At 42.1% G+C, this 19,547-nt stretch overlaps 1 protein-coding gene across 2 annotated transcripts in view; it reads right to left on the bottom strand.

The window, feature by feature from the left end:
* Positions 1 to 19,547, bottom strand: part of zmp:0000000755 (phosphofurin acidic cluster sorting protein 2) — a 53,411-nt gene that overhangs the window by 1,557 nt on the left and 32,307 nt on the right. The window contains exons 4-24 of one of the 2 annotated variants that reach the window (XM_034898056.1): positions 18,603 to 18,728; positions 16,247 to 16,409; positions 14,992 to 15,083; positions 14,648 to 14,728; positions 14,233 to 14,292; positions 12,663 to 12,814; positions 12,318 to 12,411; positions 10,811 to 10,894; positions 9,936 to 10,063; positions 8,825 to 8,957; positions 8,613 to 8,717; positions 8,257 to 8,363; positions 6,903 to 7,057; positions 6,701 to 6,811; positions 5,609 to 5,711; positions 4,492 to 4,524; positions 3,113 to 3,155; positions 2,944 to 2,986; positions 2,659 to 2,794; positions 2,107 to 2,330; positions 162 to 275 (exon numbers count right to left, since the gene is read on the bottom strand). In XM_034898056.1, coding sequence (XP_034753947.1) covers positions 162 to 275; positions 2,107 to 2,330; positions 2,659 to 2,794; positions 2,944 to 2,986; positions 3,113 to 3,155; positions 4,492 to 4,524; positions 5,609 to 5,711; positions 6,701 to 6,811; positions 6,903 to 7,057; positions 8,257 to 8,363; positions 8,613 to 8,717; positions 8,825 to 8,957; positions 9,936 to 10,063; positions 10,811 to 10,894; positions 12,318 to 12,411; positions 12,663 to 12,814; positions 14,233 to 14,292; positions 14,648 to 14,728; positions 14,992 to 15,083; positions 16,247 to 16,409; positions 18,603 to 18,728 — 2,287 coding nt within the window. The remainder of the gene's footprint in view (positions 1 to 161; positions 276 to 2,106; positions 2,331 to 2,658; positions 2,795 to 2,943; positions 2,987 to 3,112; positions 3,156 to 4,491; positions 4,525 to 5,608; positions 5,712 to 6,700; positions 6,812 to 6,902; positions 7,058 to 8,256; positions 8,364 to 8,612; positions 8,718 to 8,824; positions 8,958 to 9,935; positions 10,064 to 10,810; positions 10,895 to 12,317; positions 12,412 to 12,662; positions 12,815 to 14,232; positions 14,293 to 14,647; positions 14,729 to 14,991; positions 15,084 to 16,246; positions 16,410 to 18,602; positions 18,729 to 19,547) is intronic. The other variant, XM_034898057.1, reaches the window with a different exon arrangement.

Here is a 19,547-nt window from a genome sequence, read left to right as displayed (position 1 = left end):
GCTGACAGCTGTTATAGTGCAGATACCTCTTTGTTTACATGACTTGTTACTAAGCGATATCGAGGAGGGCCCTGACATCAACAGCAGATGGCAGTATAGCCTTAGCTGTGGTGTGGTGCGGGGTTGTGTGGTGCGGGGTTGTGGCTGCACCTGGGCCTTACCTCTCAGCATGGTGTGCTGGTGCTTGGCGGTGCAGATCAACCTGCTGATGCCATCTATCACCTGGCTCTTAGAGTCCAGCTCTTTCTCCTTGGGCTTCTTGCTGAGAAAAATCACTGGAGAGAAAAAATAAAACATTTTCTACACTTCTTTTTTTGTACTTAAAGGGGAAATTTACGCAACAAAGTGTGTGTAAAGGTCTTAGGGAGTACTTCTGCATACAGTTGTGTTCAGAATAATAGCAGTGTGTTTAAAGTAAAGTGAATAATGCTCAAAATCATTAGAACAGCTTTTAATTCCATTGTATCAATGCTTTGGGAACCCTGCACATTCAATTCCAAATCAAAACATGACCAAAATTGATCAAGTTTGTGTTATACCTTTACAGAAAGTGAAGAAAAATGAATATTAGGTTGTTCATTCATCATTTGTTCATTAGTAGCATTTTGCTTTACAAATTCAAACATTTACTGTATGAACTGAAAAATGTTGCAAGTGTTGTCTATTTAGTTTCTGGGAACTGCTTCACATCTGTGTTGCATGGAGTCGACCAACTTCTGGCACCTGTGAACAGGTATTCCAGCCCAGGACGATTGAACTATATTCCACAATTCCTCTGCATTAGTGGTGTTTGCCTCAGAAACAACATTTATGAGGTCTCCCCACTAGTGTTCTATGGGATTGAGGTCCGGGGACTGGGCTGGCCGCTCCATAACATCAGTCTTGTTCATCTGGAACCAAGACTTAGCTCGCTTACTGGTGTGTTTTGGGGTTATTTCCTTGCTAAGACCCATTTCACAGGCATTTCCTCTTCAGCATAAGGCAACATGACCTCTTCAAGTAATCTGATGTATTGAAACTGATCCATGATCCCTGGTATGCGATAAATAGGCCCAACACCACAGTATGAGAAACATCCCCATAACAAGATGTTTGTACCAGCATGCTTTCCTGTCTCTACAGTGTATTGTGGCTAAAATTCAGTGCATTTCTTTTTTCCAGCAATGGGACTTTTGCACTTGTTTATGTTTTCCCCTCTCCAATCAATTTTTTGATCAAAGTCCACTGTTCCACAGAACAATGTCTGGAACGACCAATTTGGCTGAGTATTTCAGTGTGAAATGCACTATAACCAACATGCACAACACTTGCTTCCTTCCTACCTTAAATATGGGCCATAACTGCCACCTGTTTCTTCACAGAATCAATCCCCTCACTGATTGAATACAACCCTGCGTTTATTTTGATCATGCCCCTTTCAATTACAGATTCAATTACACAGAATGAGCAGCATGCATGTCATGACTGTTGGGACTGTTGGTTTTCTGTGACTCTACAACACTTGTTAGGAAGTTGATAGTCATGTAAAAATATCACTTCTACCCAAAAATATGATTTTTGAGGTGAGTAATGTTGGACTGCTATTATTTTTGAACACAACTGTATGTGAAAAAAGTTGTGGCTCCACAGAGCTGTGTGAAGTCTGATAAATAGTTTAAAGTTGGGGCGGCCTCGAGGTCACCCAGTAAGAGCGTGCCCCCCCACGCAGGCTGAGGCCTTTGCAGCGGCCCAGGTTTGAGTCAGATCTGCGGCCCTTTGCTGCGTGTCACCCCCATCCCTCTCCCACCTTTCCTGTCTATCCACTGTAACTAATAAAGGGAAAAAATACCTCCCAAAAAATAATCTTGGAAAAAAAAAAAAAAAAAAAAGAGTCTGAAGTCCCTTTGGTTGGGACAGTTCTAAAATGACACCCCTCATCTCTGCATCCAGCTCGCTTTTAGACCAACTATGGTCTTATGCATGGACAATTTGAGATTAAGAAAGTAAAAACTATCCATATTTTAAAATATTCATGTTGTGCTTCCATTTGAATGTATTGTAATTATTAGGTACAATGTATTGTACTTGGTGTGTCAGGACAGTCATATTGTCCAAAGTGAAGAGTACCTTTCTTGTTCTTCTCCTTGGTGACCACAGTCATGGCCATGCTGGGTGGAGGGGTGAGTTCCCCTCCACAGGGCAGACGGCTGACTTGCAGTGACCGGAAGTTACTCTTCAGGGTGTTCTTCAGTCCCACGTCTCTCTTCTCCCCTTCTTTCTTCTTCTCTGGGCCTTGCCACGTCCAGTAGTCCACCTGGAGCCCCATCACTTCACTGCCCGAACATGGAGAGCTACAAAGGAAAAAAAGGCAAAGTCAGGTTTTTTTTTGTACATCACTTCGCTGCTAAAGCACAGCTTTACAGTGAGAGAGAAAAAAATAAGATGGAGTTTTGGATAATTATTATTATTTTTGGGGCATTTTTTTTAGGCCTTTATTGAGAGGACAGCTGAAGAAACAAAAGGGGAGAGGGGGGGGGGGATGACATGCAGCAAAGGGCCGCAGGTTGGAATCGAACCCGGGGCCGCTGCGTGGAGGAGGAAACCTAGATATGGGTGCCTGCTCTACCAACTGAGCTATCCGGGCGCCTGTTGCTGACAATTATGTGTGTGTTGACTTACCCAGCTCCAGAGAGGGCGGTGGACACAGAGGGCGACTGTGGGGGGGTGCCCCCGATTTCCTTCCCATACGGACCGGCCGATGGGGGCGTTGGGGAGGACAGGATGCTGGTGTTGACCATCGCATCATCTGAGTCCACTACAAATTCGGGAATGGGAAAAAGTCGCAAATAAAACTAAAAATAGCCATAACCAAGTAAATGGAGTCAGCAGATATAATCAAAAGTAACATGTTGAACACACTACCCTGTTAAAAACTACCACACCTTAAATAAAGCCCTGCCTTACCTGAAGTTGAGAGGCTTTGCTCCACAATCCCAACTTTCACAACCTGCAAGAATAAAAATAAAAAAGGTTTCAGTGTGAAACTAAAGTAAACACAAAACGAATCAACAATTCCATATGGCACCTTTACAGAGGACACAACATTCTTTTTAAATAAAAACAACAATATTACCCCAATAAATGGCACAAATTTTTGACAGGAGTCCTCATCGGGGCTGTAAACAGAGAGAGACAGAGAGAGAGTAAAGAGAAATGAGTATGACCAGATGTGGAGCTTAACACTTTAACACTCCAGAGGTGCACATAAACACTCAATGGTCCTGAAGGTAAGATGGCTTTGGCATGACCTGCACTATGTCCCATCGCAGCAGAAATGGCACATGAAATGGGGTCATCTTGGGGGTCATGTTACAATGGGATGAATGGAGGGAAGGCTCCTTACAACCAAAAGAAGATGAGGGCTATCTTATCAGCCAGTACTGGGAGCTAGTTTTAATACATGGGGTTAAAAGTGATCGTTTGGGCCCAGCCATAATAACTGTGAGGCTTCTTTCCACTAGTACTGTGTTGAGTCACCTAGTTCAACAATACAAAGATAGGAAAAAACCATGTCAATTAAAATTCCATACACACGTTATACACACAAAATGCACTCAACGATTCAGCATGGAAGAGGTGAGAAAGTTTTATCTTTCTGCAGATGTCCTCTTACATGTGGCAACAAATGCTGCAACTCCTAACGTCTCTCATGAGCCTGCGAAATAGATTGCACCCACAGCAAACAGCGGAAGGACGAAGAACACTGCTGGCTTCTGTTTAGTGCAGAACCAGGACTCAAGTCCTCAGCAACCTTACCACTTTGGGCGGCAGTGCTCTAATATATTAAATTATTTCAGTGATGTTACATTTTGCAAGGTCCAGATTATTTTAAAAGCAACGTGTTGCATCACAAGGTGTTGCATAACTCACAAAGAACAATATTATGGGGGCAAACGATTAATTAAACCTAACTGCCAATCCTTTTGTAAATTACTTTACTTTGATTCATGCAGAAATATACCGTAAGTGTTTTAGAGTGAGTAGTACTTATGCGATTTAGAACGAGATGGAAATATCACATTAATATTACCTTATTGAAATATTTGATTTGCCTTGCAGTAGTCAAATCAGTCAATAATATTGAGTGAAAGTTTATAATTATGTAGCCTGTCCTAAAAGTAAACCAATACACTGAGCACAGCTGATTCACTCAGCTCACATTCAAGTAAACACAAATTCTGTAACTGACACTTGAATGTGAATATTAAATTGCGAATATTGTTGAAAACTGTTCTAAAGGTTGATAGGCAAATTCACAGCAACAACACAGAGGACAGAGGACAGAGTCAAGAATTAAACGTCACAGCAAACCAAATACACAAGTCAGGACAGGAGTGCAAAGTGAAGTTACGGTGTGAAAAGGGAAATGTTAAGACACAGTAAGGAGCTCAAGCCAAATGGAGGAGAGAAAACAAGGAGGTTCAAAACAAAAACAAGAGTTGAATTAGATACCTGATGTAAAAATCAAAATACAAACTTCTTTTCCTTGAATGCAAATCAAAGGGGGAAAGGGGGAAGAAGGAATGCAACTGTTAAAACTGTGTGTTGTATTTAGTACCTTCTGACCAATAGGAAGCCGTTCTTACAAAGAGGGGAAATGTTGGGTCACACCTCAGAAAGAAAACCATTAAATGTACAAAGAAATGTAACAAACTGTCTGTTGAGTGTGTGATGTGTTTGTGGGACGACTGGTTTGACGGTGAACTTTGTAGAAGCAAGGGCCTGCGCTGATCTATCCAATGTAATAATCAGCCAAAAACCTTTTCTAAAACAGTGTTCCTTGGAATGGACCATACCGGTCTCTTCTTGACTCCCTTATTGCGTTTTTCCACTGCATGGCATCTATTCGATTTGCCTCAACTCTACTTGCCTTATTTGGTTTTCCATTACATAAAAAGTCCTTGGTACAGGTACTTTTTGTAGTACTACCTCAGTCAAGGTTCCAAGTGAGCTGAGGCGATACCAAAAGGTGAGGTGAAAACCTGCAGACTACTGACTGACCAGAGAGAACCGTCACTATTCACTGCGTCATCATTGCTAGCGACAGACAAGGGTGGGGGGGTCCTGAACAAACCCGCCGTGTGTTCCGGTAAATAGTTTACCCAGCAGTTTTGTTGTTGTTGCTGCCTCCAGGTTCATTAGAAACTAATTTGCCTTATAGCTGTGGCAACACGCCGAGAATCAAACACAACACACCTTCGATTGAGGCAGGTCGTGGCAGTTTCCTGCTATGATGACCGCGGTCAAGTCGAGCCGAGGCAAGGAGAGCAGGTACCATTAATGGGAAAATGCCATCATTTATGACACAATAAGTGAGGATCAATATCATCACAGCAACTTGTGTTTAATGTATGTGGCCGCTTGCATGCATATGCATTGAAACATCTCCCTCATGCTCTTTAACTGATAATCAGTCATAGCTATATTTGTTTTGGGACATTTTGGTGAGAAAATAGACATACCAAATCATTAATATCAGTACGTCAGTTAGAAATCATATCCACACACACAGACACACACACACACGGACACAGACACACACACACACACACACACACACACACTTTACCTCTTCTGTTTGTAGGTGAGCATTGCTTCTGAGATGGGGAACTGGTGGGAGACGTTGGCACCGACCAGATACTGAACGACTCGTCCTGCTACGTCTATGTTATCTGCAGGGAGACAGATTGTCAACAACATGTCTCTCCTGTTCCATGTCTGACTAACAAGCTGCAAGAAAATTGATGCAAATGCTAATTTTAACATACAGCAGATTGCTAGAAGACTGTGCATTAATAATTTTCATTTGCCTGAATTAAGGAGATGGGGGATGCGGAGTGTAAAATGTCCTTAAAAACGTGGGTGAAGTCAGCCATATGACATATGAGATGAATTATGTGTCCAACTGAAGGCCTGTGGGCAACATGCAGCCTATGTTTGTCAACTTAAAATTAAAATATGGAGATGCAAGAGGATTTTAATGTCAATTTATTTTGACCTATTGTCTCTCTGCAGTTTCAACCAAACTCCCTGCCGAAGAAAGCACTCACAACCATTCCTGGCCAAACACTGCCTTTTGTGTTGTGATGGCAGCTAACGTCAAGGATGAAAGAATGAAGGACAAAGATGAAAGACCCAGCTTTTCTGTTCCTTTTTTAAATTATTTTTTATTAGCTTTGAACCATATTTTAGATGGTCAACATGGTGTGGGGGACTGCAACTCTTGCACCTATGGGGTGTAAATGAAGTGAATTAATGGGTGGGGATGGGTGAGAATTATTGGGCTTGTCTGGGCAGAACAAGTGAGTTGAGATGGGAATACCAGTTTAACGTGGATGTGTGTGCCGGCAAACAGACTTACAAACTGTAATTTTGACATCCTTTGGGGAATATATCAAAGTCAGAGTTCTGACAGCGCTGTGGTTTTCTTTAGCAGCGGCAGACAGTTTACAGGGAGGAGGGCGAGGAGTGCCATAATCTAGAGGCATTTGCTTCACTTCAGCAGGCTGTAGCTGTCTTTTGCAATTGGAGGAAAAACTCTTCTTCCAATACATCAGCCCCCTGACCCATGCTCTGACCCCATTTCTTTCCCTTTCAAGTTGGCTGAAGATTAGACAAACAGACTTGCTTTGTAGCCAGATGCCAGAGCTATGCATCCTACCTGAGGTGGGCCGTTCCGTCCTGCAGAACAGCTCCCTCCATGCAGTGTCCATAAAGATGCTGTTGAACCTACTGTCAAAGGAGGCCACATACTTTGCCAGGGGATGAGAACCTGTGCAGGAGTGCACATCAATACTTTAAGCATAAAACAATGGTATCATAGCATGTTAGGTTGGTATTTGCACTAATCCTGGATGATTTACCTATGGGGATCACCAGGAAGCGTATGTAACTGAGCCAGTCGGGTGTCTTGTTGGCCAGCTGCTCCACGAAGAACCTCAGGATGGTGCTGAGGTAACTCTGGTCGCCTGCCACGGCCACCTTCATTGTCGGTGGTGTCTGTGCATTGCAGTTACAGCTGCAGGAGTGAAGACAAGGAGAGGAGGAGGCATGAGTAATCCAGAGATAGAGTACAAAATGATGAAAAGGCGTGCGCCCTCTGACATACTGTATAGAGCAATTATAAGTCGCTTTGGATAAAAGCATCAAATAAATGACATGTTAATGTAATGAAAGGTGTGTCAGAGAGGGTGTGTTAGAGAATTCATGGCTGTCTAAGGATTTGAATGTCAACGGGTTCAAAACCGGTCTTACTATTTATTGAAAGCCAGATTGTATCAGGTTCTAATTACTAATACCAGGTACTTGCAAATTATCTGAGTCTTTCAGAAGTAAAACCAATAATTGCAACAGCATTTTGATCCTACAATGACAAAAAGATTATTATTGACACTTTTTTTTTTCAATACTGAAACTCAAGTCGACTCCCATTAGCTGGGTTGATTAATTGTTTACTCAAAAGGCAAAAAAGGCCTTAAACCCTAAAAATGATTTTAAGGTTTACAAAGCTGTTTTTTCTAATAGTATTCAAAATGTTATGTCTTAAGTAATTAAAGATATTTATATAAGTTTTTAGGATTTTGTTGACAATTTTAAAATGTTCATTTTTCACGGTCCAATAGCAGAACAGGACCCTAATATCTGTTGGTTTTAAAATGACCATTTACTCTAAGTTCTCAGCAACAATATTTGAGCAAAAAACCCTGCAACCAGCTGAAGCGAGTACAGCACTAAGCGAGCATGTTACCATCAGAGACTTGCATGGCTTCACATGACATGGCCCCCAGCTGGAGTACAGGTTGACTGAGGAGCAGGTGTGTAAAGAGTGGAAAAAGTGCAGTTTGGTGGAATTGAAGTGAAAACAGGTTTAAGAAAAGCAGCATGGCAGACTGAGACAGCCTCAGTCTCCCACTGACATGACTTCCTGAGGAGACAGCAGCCAAGCAGATGGATCCAAGAAAGAAAGAAGGCTGTACTTCAGATTTTCAAGAGAAAATATTCTGATGGAATGGGTTAACAGGCAGAGAGCACATTAGCAGCATGAGTGATAGCGTCCTGGAGTTCTCTGGCAGAGGGCCACCATAAACATACATCATTTGGCGAATACTACTATAAGATAAATGGGCAGCAAGATCACACACTCTAGTGACTCATGTCATTTAACTAGTGTGTGCGTTTGTGTGTGTGTGTGTGTGTGTGAGTGTGTATGTGACTCACAATCTCTGGATGCGCGTAACGATGGTGTTAAAGGCAGCTTGAACATCGGCAGCAGAGCAGGTGGACACAATGGGCTGGCCCTGTTCATGGAGCAACTCGGATATATACTGTGCAGAAACACACAAGAAGGGCCTGATGAGATAATGGTTATACATGAGGCACGGTTGGTCGTGTTGGAAATGCAGCAGGACAAACATGCTACGGGGTACAACATTTTTTTTTTGTACACCGTATGTTGCTTTTTGTCTTTTTGGAGCAATGTCAGGAAAGTGCTAGTAGCTAACCTGGCCCCAGTGTTTCTACAGAGATAAAGGTGAGTCTCTGATATAAAGTGTTCTGCAGAGAAAAGCACACACCTGGCCTTGCCACTCCATGGTGTTAATGAGGATGATGCTCTCTGGCAGGCGTTCGTCTGAGATGAGGATCTGGTTCAGCTGGTCATACACAGACTTCCTTGGAACCTTTGAGACAAATGAGACATCAGGAGTCAGAGCATATTTCCACTAAATGAAAAACCCATGTGAAGAACACATCTGCAGCTTAATATTACATATTGCGAGGTGTTTACCTGTGCTATGAGACGCGAGTCTGGGGAGCACTCGCTCTCCATGCTGCTGGTCCGGTCGTTCTGGGCCTTGGAGTTCTGTCGGTCTTTCATGGAGGTGCTGCGAGGACGCCTCTGCAGCCTGTTCTCCACTTTACTGAGGGAGGGAAGAAACCCAAGGAGCTTAAAGTACATGACAGACAGAGCAGGCAACCTAATAAACTGGGCTTAGAAGTTAACAAAACATTAAAAAAAAGAAGAAAAAAATAAATACTGTTGAGGAAACACCAATTCCCAGTTACATTAAAAAATAATAAATTAAAATAATTAAAAAAAAATCGTTAACACTTTAAGTACGTCTAAGATGTGTTTGGTTTATCTGGGTAATTTCCCATCCCGCACCAACGTTGTTTAAATAGCAAATGCCCCTGCGTCAATCTGTGCGCCCATGGGTGTGCCGGTCTTACAGGGAGGCGTGTTCAGGGGAATACTTGTCATATTGCTATCTTGAGGCAGCGGCAAGTGATCGTGCCAATGACCAACAATGACCTGGTCTAAAGTCAATAACGCAACAATTCATTGTTATTTTAACGCCTGCTTCACCTCGTGGGACCCTGTGCCGTATATGATCTGCTCGCAGGCTTTCACTTCATGCACGAGCAGATCAGTTTTTCCCTCAAGAAAATCTATCCTTCTTGCTTATCAAATCCTCCACCATAGTAGCAATGCGCCACATGCTCCGCTAGCTCAGTTGGTAGAGCGGACGTCCACATGTAGAGGTTTACTCCTCAACGCAGCAGGTTGCAGGTTTGTATCCGACCTGCAACCCTTTGCTGAATGTCATTGCCCATCTCCATCCCCTTTCATGTCTTCAGCTGTCCTGTCAAAATTAAAGGCTGAAAATGCCTAGAAAATGTTTTTATAAATAAAACAAAAAAGGAACAAATGCGCCTGGCTTTAAAAGGAATGGGAGATGACACTCTGATTTTTTGCATGTAAAACACACCTATGATTAATTAAGAAACTAAGTACGCGCTTCACACAGTGCACGTAAAATGGCTTGTGTACACACAGTACATGATGACATAACACTATCTTGTATGAATGTTTCCAGATGTAGTGATCAGCAGTGTACCTGGGAGACATGTGGTTTTGGGATTCTGTCTTGCAGAGCTTGCCAACAGTGCTGGTCATCCGTTCAGTGTTGACATCCCAGCTGCTCACCTCCCCTGGCCCCGGCCCGCTGTCGTCAGCCTCTGGCTCCTGAACCCAAGGAGGGGGAGCAAATAGCACAATGCTGATGTGTCTCATACAATACAGGCACTGTCATGTCCCATCTACTACTGCATCAGTACCTCTCTCAGGTTTGAATACATTCTGTATTATTTTTGTATTCTTTTGTGTGTGGTGCATTTTAAGAGCAAGAGGTGAAAGAGTTGAGGCGGGGGGGAGGTAGATAGGTGCTGGCCTGGTCAATGTTTGAGCTGTTAAGGTTGAAGATAATAATGCAAGCCCACCATGACAGATGTGATACAAATTAAAAAATAAGTTGTGGTCTCTTAGCAGGCAGCTGGGGAAACACTGTTCCTGCAGTTTTGATTTTCAGTTCAAAGTGGGTTAGAGCAGCGGTGTGGCGTGTCAGCAGCCCAACGCTCCGAGGGGGAGCTGGGGTTGGCCCAACAAGGTTAGAGTGACCCGACAGCAAAAAGACAACAACAAACAGAAACAGAAACACCCCTCTTTGGACCATCAGTCAGGATTTATCCAGCGTGGGGCCGCCTTCTCTGCTCTACTGATCCATAATGGATGACTGTGCTGTTTGGTTTACCCTCCCCTGCATACTCCCTCCCTCTGTGCTTTTTCCTGAAAAAACAACAACAACTACGACCCATGGGAGGAAAAGGCACTGAAGTGGAGAGGGTAAAGAAAAATCTGAGAAAGAGATGCTCAAGGGAGATGTAGTTCAAAATAAACAGAAAAAGTGAAAATATTGTTGTTCCAAAGACATACCCCAACGGTTGTATCTGTGACGCTGTCATCTTTATTCCGGGCCCCTTGCACTTTACATCTGTCCACGGTCAGAAATTCACCACTCTGCAGGGCAGGACAGACACACAGACACACACACACTTTGAACTATGGAGGACACTTTTATATAATAAATATAAATATAAATGGCTAAATGTTACAGCTCCTTATTAGAGTGTTATGCTCCATCTGCTCAGGACAAGATTGATCACTCTTAAGCTATGTTTCCATTACAAGACTTTCAAAGTTTGCAGTTTGCTGGACACATTATACAACTTTCTATCTAGTTGTCTTCTTTTTACACTACCTGACTCACCGGCACCAGGGGTTCCCACACTGCTAGATCGTTTACATGGATGAATCCCCAGTCTTGTGTACAAACTACGTTTTTTTGTCACAAAAACACAAAAGAGAAGTGACACGATGCATGATGTAATACCATATGCGGTAGAGGATTTTTGATTGTCCACCAGAAACAAGCGCTCCAAGCTGTGATTTGCAGTGATAAAACAAAGAGGAAAAAGAAAGCTCAGACAGAGTGCTTATAGGGGCTGTTGTCATTGGTACAGGTGTTCACACGTCTTTACTATTTATAGCCCGTTTTCGCTACCTGCAATAACAACTTTGGTCCGTGTTGCAAATGCAATACATACAGTAAGCTATGGGCAAATCCTTCCCTTGCTACCCTCAGCCCGTGTCATGCGTTCTCATTGGCTGTAACTCCCCAGCAGAGTCCCCTAAAGCTCCAGATATTTAGCCTGCTAGATTTCTAAATGTGTCTGCAAGGCAGCAGTGAGCCTCTCATCTTGCATTTCTGAAAAGTTTACACGTCACACTTGAGCGTGTGCACGCAAACGCCAAGTCTATGCGATGGGGATTTTGTCGGGGAGCTCCAAAAACTGTCGGTGAGCAGAATGGAAGGCTATGGCAATCTGAAATGATCTGGGCTGTTTTTTTAAAGGCTAAAATGGATTCCCAGATATTTATAAACAGCACTCCCTCTCTAACCATCAGACTAACATGTCTCTCTCTCTTTTTTCTGTCCTTGTTGTTTCCAATGGGCCATAAATCTCTGTGTTCAGGGATTGCTCCATCCAATCATCTCTCTGAGCATATTTGTGTCTCTGTGTATGTGTGCGTTGATGGTGGTGAAGAGGTCATTCTGTAGAAGTGCCTATAAATACTAGAGGGCTGTAGAGGGTACGGACTGCAGCCCCCCCGCTCTTCTGCAGGGGTGGGAGCTGGTGGGCTACACTGTGCTCATGCTTAGAATATCTTGCCTGTGTCATGGTCCTTGGGAATCCCTAAACCACAATAAGCATAAAGGCCTGCCAGACATTTCAAAACTGCCTAGGGGCAATTCCTTTACGTAACAGTTTACTAAAAGGATCTCTCCAGCAACTGAGAGGAAGACCTTTATGGGTAAACAACAGTGTTGCTGGAAGGCATCTGACAGGTTTGTTAATAGAGTGCCGGGTGATCAACTTACAGGACACGATAGCTCTCTCTGCTGGCTTTTTTGGCTGTGTATGCTTCCAATTTCTGTCTGGGAACTGGAGTGAGACATCCCTTCAAAAAACGGCCTAGAAATAGAAACAAAGACTTTAATTGAGCTTGGAAAAAATTCTTTACTTAACCTGTTTTTTTCTTGTCATTTCCATTTGAAGGGACAGTTGCAACTTCAGATATGTTGTAAATCCTTTATAATTTTTTATTTCAGAAATCACACTAAAACCACATAAAGGCTGTGGAAAGAAATAATTCAATATCTTGAAATATTATGTAAGTTCTTAAACGAAGGCCTTTGAGGAAACCAGGTTGAGTACAGACATACTTGAGCTTGGGCTTGGGCGTGCTCAGGACGCTCTCGTTGTCCTCCATCTCTGGCCCACTGTCGCTCTGGTTATACACCTCCAGACTGTCGTAGAGTAAGTCTAGATCCTCCTCCACTTCCTGGGTCTGGTCGACTGGGTCGGAGTCCAGGACCTGCCGCCGCACAGGATAGACACATCAACAACACATCATCAACACATCGGTATGCTGTAATCAGGGATTAAATAAGTGTAGGAAGTGACTGGTGCTGTGCATTAGCTAATCACTTTCCCAGCTAGGCTAATGGGACCTAATGAATGGGGGAGAACACTAAAGGCAGTAAAACTAGAAAATCTACGCTATAAATATGTCCCTGCCTTGGTCCTAAGCAGGCCAATTAAAAGGTAAGTGACTGCTAGAGGACAGCTAAGGTGCAGAGCCTTCATCTGCCAGCTGCACAGCGGGGATGTATATCATAGGAACTGCACACAGGCAGGCTTGCGGACTAATCAGGTGATTAATGCCACTCCATAAGTGCAATAGCTGGCAGGGAGCAGATAAACACAGTCTGTCCTCTCTCCTCCTCCTGGCTATGTATTTATAGATCCCTGCATACTGGCCCAGCCACAAGGAAGGGATTAGAGACAGGGGACGTGATAAAAGATCATTCAGAAGCATCCAGAAAAACACAACTCAGATGGCCGAGGCTCTTGTAAGCATTACTAGGTTAAATCACACATAACAAGTGTCTTAGTCCCATTTTTTTTAAAGTTACAAATAAACCTAAAGGGATGAGTGTAAAAGCAAAGCAAATCCTAATCCAGTCTGACAATGTACATAGTTAAAAATAGAACCTAATCTTCTATACATCATATAGTATTCTATGGACTGTTTCCGACATCAGAAAGTCAATGAGGGAAGAGAAACAAGACAATGGGTAGCTCAACTACTTTAAGAGATTTCACAGTTCAATAGGAATTATCATCATTGTAATGGCCTGCCACAGATTATGTACTAATGGTCAGTTGTTGCACACAAATGGTCGATTTGCTGCAGATGACAAGCTATTATGTAGAATCCTCACAAACTTTTATTTGAAAAAAGGAGTTAAGAGAAGAATAAACAGACTGAAAAAAAGCAATGTACAAGCCTACATTTATCATTAGATTAAGTGGTAGAGAGAATAGAGTCGTTAATGGATTCTGCATACCGATTGCTGCTAATGGGAATGTATGAATCGTGCATGAGGACTGAGGTAATGCAGCTCATAATGATGCTTGTACCTCTGGCATGGCAGTGATTTCTTCACGGGCGATTCTTCTCCAGTCAGGCGCACATTAGCCAACGCAATAGGCTGTTTAGACAGTCATCAATAGTGAGATTATTTTCTCCAGCCGCAAGGGCAATTTAATAACTGATATGTTTCGCAGCTGGCTGACTGAAAGCTTCATAACAGAAGGACAGAAAAATTGCAGGCCGTTCCCTGAGAAGGATGCTGTGCGCCTTTACAATTCCCCACATCATTTGTTTTGACTCAACGCCTTCTCCTGGGTGTCGAACATAACAAAGGCAATTATTCTTTTCACACTCACCTCATCTGTTACCTTGAACCTCTTCAGCAAGGCCACAAACTTTTGCTTGAAGTTAGGTTGCTGTCACAGACACACACAAAAACATACAATTATAAGAAAAAGAACCCCCTGAAAAAGGAAATAGCTCATCATTATATATGACAGCTGGACTTGGGTTTATGTGTTCTCCCAGTAACTGTCCATTGGATTACTCATTCACAGCCTCTCTATGTAAAGACCATTATAATCAGTGTACTGAACCCACAGTGTTCATTTACGTGCTCATCCACATCGTCCTAATGACTTGTGTAAATGGAACACTGTGTGGCTTGCCTTAAAAGGCTCGTACAACAACAAACACAGGTCTCAAATCCTCCTTATAGTCAATGATTGGCAAGCATAAAACTCCATGTGGTGGAAAAGGATGTTAACTAACCCTGGTCATGGAGGTGGTTCGGGTCATTTTTCTCCGGGCTTTCTTAGGCTTCCTGACCTCGTCATCTTCATCATAAAGATCCTGAAATACAGAGGGGATGGATAACATGTCTGAAATCTCAACAAAATAATGCCCCTACATTACTACCCACATACAGTACATTTAGGCTGAATGTAAAATATAACACACCAAAACCTCTGAAAGGACAACTGCTTCTGACAAAATCTGCAATTGAAATTTCCTCTTTCTTCTTCTTTCTCTATACATTAGCATGTTCAGTATGACAAATAGACTCTTTAATTGCACTGGGTATTCCAGATTTCTAAGCATTTTGTGGCACCGACCTGGGCATGAACTGCATCATCGCTGGCTTCCTGCTCTGACGAGTAGCTGTCATCGTCCTCCTCAGAATAGTTATCCATGTCTGGGGAGCGGTCTGAGGTAGGCACGAACAGAAACACAAAAAAACATCAATGTTTAGCATTGTATTGGGCAGAATATGTATATTTATGTGTGTGTACAGTGTGTATACATATATATGTATACATATACACATTGTACACCAATATGTAGATAAGTAGAGTATCAAATGTGAACATTTCTCACAGAAACTGCTGAAAGATTCTTTTGGAGTAAAGAATGACTAAAGGAAGCAATTTGTCATTAGAAGAAGAAAGGTGTAAAACATACAAAAACAGTATAATTCTCTTGCAACTTAATTGAGACATTCAGTATATTGTGTAATTTTCATTCTTGTGTAAGTAAAGTTGCTTCATTTACTGTCCTATTCGTCACAGTTCATCAGTAATGAATTGCATTGACTAGTTGGCAAGAATAATGAGCCGAACAAGGTAATGCAAAAACATTTTTCCGTGAAAATAATTAAACGATGAATGCGCTTGTTGAAATGCAATAAAAGGAATTATATGATGATTACATTTTAGAGCTCTTTTTGTGATCCTTTTCACACAAAGGGATTAAGTTTTAATGAAATTTCTATTTACTATTGTTTTATGCCATATTGTATTGGTTTAAACGGCCACATTCCTAAAGAGGCAGATTTCTCTCTTTTGCCTGTGAAACATCCTGTTCTATGCGCTTAGATGGGATGGATGTTATTAAGGATTACTCGGGAGGAGAAAGGCGAAAGATAAACTTCCCTTCCCTCGTAGTGACACTAGTATAATACTTGGTGCATGAGCTCATCTGTTATGTTGGAGCGGCCTCCTTAATAACATCCAGAACAGCGAGGGATCAGCATAGCAGGACGAAGGCATGGAGTCCGGGCAGGGCCCGATATTTTTCCCTGTCCTGAATTAGAATGGTGTAACGTAATAGGCCCTAAACCTGTTCAACTCTCAAATCAACATTACAACCATATCTGAAGAGAACAACATATCCTTGGCCATTGGTTGGCTTGGGATTAATAGAGTTTATTTTGTCCTTGGTTGGGAAATAGGAGCCATGTGGAAGGCGGGAAGAGAGAGAGGCCTGGCTCCAGGGTAAAGACTAAAATTACAAACAGGATAAGGCTGGGCAGCATGAGCACAGGCCTGCCTAACAGACCCACGTTAGGGGGACGGAGATGACTGTGCTCACCTGAGGTTTTGGTCTTGCGGCCAGCCTGGCCACTACTGTCCTCGTGGTCGATGGGCTGGCTGGACAGAGAGTACACGCTGATTTCCGCAACACGCACTGGCGCCTCCTTCACGTTGCTATGGAGACCCAGAATCTGTCCTCCGTCTGTTGGGTGTTGCATCACCTGGACATAGGAAGATTATCATTAAAGCCTGCCATGATCTAAACAATACATTGAAATACAAATATAACCTCTAAACCAATTTATACAAGACACTATAGTTTCATGTTATCCCTCCACTGCAATATTCCTGATCATGTTATCTTTTTCATATCTGTATAAACATCCTCTTTAGCGGAGATTCCCAGTGGCTTGAGAAAGGGTTAGGGGGTTAGGGCTAGAGAGGCATGGGGAACGTTCCATAACATCATCTCTCAATGCAAGTCAAACCAGCTATAAGGCTAAAATAACACACAATGTCAATCTCTATGTATGTTGACGGGTGTGTGATGATGTGGGGGGCTGTTCTAATTCCAAAGGCCAAGGGAACTTTATCAGGATGCATAGTGTCCTGGATCCATGAAATAACTGGCCTTTAAAAATAAAAATGTGCCTGCCTCTAAGGGAATTTCACACAGGGGCGTGTATACTTATGCGCCCTGTATTTTAAGGAAGAACATTTATGTATTTACAACACATTTTTCATTCACAAAGAAAATTGGTGTGCTTAAAAGGTTGGATTTTCCAAAAGGTTTTGAATTAAGGCATTAAGATCAATTTCCAAAAGATTTCTTTTTTTTTTATAAATCTTTTTAATCAACTTTAGCATGGGTGTGTAAATCTTCTCAAGCCACTGTACAATTCCTGCATCTACCAATCCCTCTGTAGACTCTGTCGAAGCAGCATGGAACATAATATTTCATCAACAGACAGAAGGATGACAGGCACGATGGAAGAATTGTATCTCACTTTACTGAGCTCATACTGATACAACATAGATTGAGAAGCCTTCTGTTCCGCTGCTGTATGCTCGCAGAGATTTACGGACTGATTACAAGATGACAGTTATCTCTTAAGGGAATCTTCATGAGCAAAATGCTGCTTTTCCGATCTGAACGTCTAAATGAGCCAATTTGCTCATAACTTCCAGTAAAACAATACAACACAGTTTGCACAAACCGTTTAAAATCAGATATTTCACTTGATGAATAGTTATACAGGGGGTAAAGCTCATTTTGCTCATTCACTGGCAAGGATGCGCTTGAACGCTGCATGCAAAGTCCAATAAATGACTTCCTAATATAATGCCCCAATAGATTCCGAATGAGGGCCCGAGAGAGTTTACTCAACAGCAGATGACAACATAATTACCCAACAGGATCCAATAATGGCCACTCTAGCTTAATTCATGGATGTCTGTGTGTTGTTTCACTGCAGCAAGAACCAAAACAGCACAGCAGTTGAGTGGTATTTTGAAATGCAATAAAGCATTAGTCTTGTATTCAGAAGTCAGTCAATACCTATCATGGGGCTACTAGTGGAATGTCATGTTGGCTAAGCATGAATGGGTGCATGAGGATTTGGACAAATACAAAGAAATGCTACCCGTGTATCACCATTCCGAATAAGTGCAACGCTGAATATCTGTGTCTCACTCACACACAGATACCAAATTAATTATGTCCTGCACAAGGCATTTTAATTGATCTGTATCTGCTATTTAAAGCCCAAATCCAATCCTTTTTCCACTGCAATCCATATTAGTAAGCCTGCTATCAAAATCTCATCACAGTGTTAAAAAATGTAAATACAATAGTTCTGCACAGTGCTGCAAGGGAATGACCCAACTAGTGACGCAATTAATAGCTGCCAGCAGTTTCAATGCGTGATATCCACACTGAAAACAGGCATCAGTACGCAAAGCAAGTAGAGTCATTATGGATATAAAACAAATGGCATTTTGACGGCCCAGTGGCCAAGCATACAGTCTGACGTAACTAAATGTAAATTGCATATCTCAAACAAACATCCACAAGTGGCATTATATCAGCTCCTAGTCCATTAAAAATGCATAGCATGGCTGAATGCACTGGTCCCTGAAAAATGCAAGCCAGCTCCAGATGGCCCATAATCTCCCACAGCAGAATGTGTGATGACCACGAGTCATCTGAATTAATGTGTAACACAGGAGGGCTCTCTCTCTCTGGCAAACAAAGACATGAGACACTAATAGCCATGTCAATCACTGTCAGAGAAGAGCAGAATGAAGTTGCCAGCTCAGATCAAAATCATATTTCTCAAGAGGCCGACGCCTGACAATTAAACATAAAATAAAGTGATTGAAAGTAAAGCCACAGTTGAGGCATCATACAGTACCTCAGCCATATTTATAACTCCCACAGCCAAAGTTTTGTAGCCAAGGATTGTTCGATTCTTGTAGCGTTTCCTCCTCTGCAGCATAATCTGCAGTCTGTTGGCATCCCTCTTCAGAAAATGGGGGTACTAGAAATAACAAATAAAAAGTCAGACAAACAATGCAGATAACATGAAATCTTCATCAGCCTTTAGATGGGAACACACATGCAGACTTATTTTAATACATTGTTTTTGTTGCTCCATTACAAAACTAATTATGTAGTGGTGGCCTGCCATGTTGTATCTGTATTCAGCTTAGAGCAGCAATTAACAATTATTTCAGTGTTGGTTATTTTCTCCAACAATCGATCGGTTGTTTGGTCTATAAAAGGTCAGAAAAGGTTGAATGATCAGCAACAATCAGTGTTTCGTACAGCCCAAGATGACGTCCTCAAATGTCTCGTTTTGTCCACAACTCAAACATATTCAATTTACTGTCATAGACGAGTGAAGAAACTAGAAATAATTCACATTTGAGAAGCCGGAATCAGAGAAATGGTCCTATTTTTTTCATAAAAAATTATTCAAACTGATTCATCAATCATCAAAACAGTTGCCGATAAATGTAATACTTGACAAGTAAATGATTGATCCTGCAGCTCTAATTTAGCTATCTGGTAATTCCAAAAGCGCTTACTCAAGATTTCACTGTGCTCCAGTGCCCTTAGAAGCCATGACACACACATTTTATTTAGACAGTCAGTACTAGCACTTTTTTGGGGTTTGAATGAGTTCTTTGATGCTATTTATTTCCAACAAAGCCTTTTCTCTCTGTGACTGACTTCGTAGATTTCATTGCATCACCTGGCGACTGCTTAGGCACTGTATTGCACAGTTTATTGCCACCAAATGAAGCATCGAGTGTGGCCAGGCCATATCATCAATGCCATCAGACATTTCCAGTGT

The sequence above is a fragment of the Etheostoma cragini genome, chromosome 17 (genome assembly GCF_013103735.1).
Source record: "Etheostoma cragini isolate CJK2018 chromosome 17, CSU_Ecrag_1.0, whole genome shotgun sequence".
Taxonomy (NCBI): domain Eukaryota; kingdom Metazoa; phylum Chordata; class Actinopteri; order Perciformes; family Percidae; genus Etheostoma; species Etheostoma cragini.
Note: the sequence above shows the minus strand (reverse complement) of the source record. Positions and strands in the feature narration are given on the sequence as shown.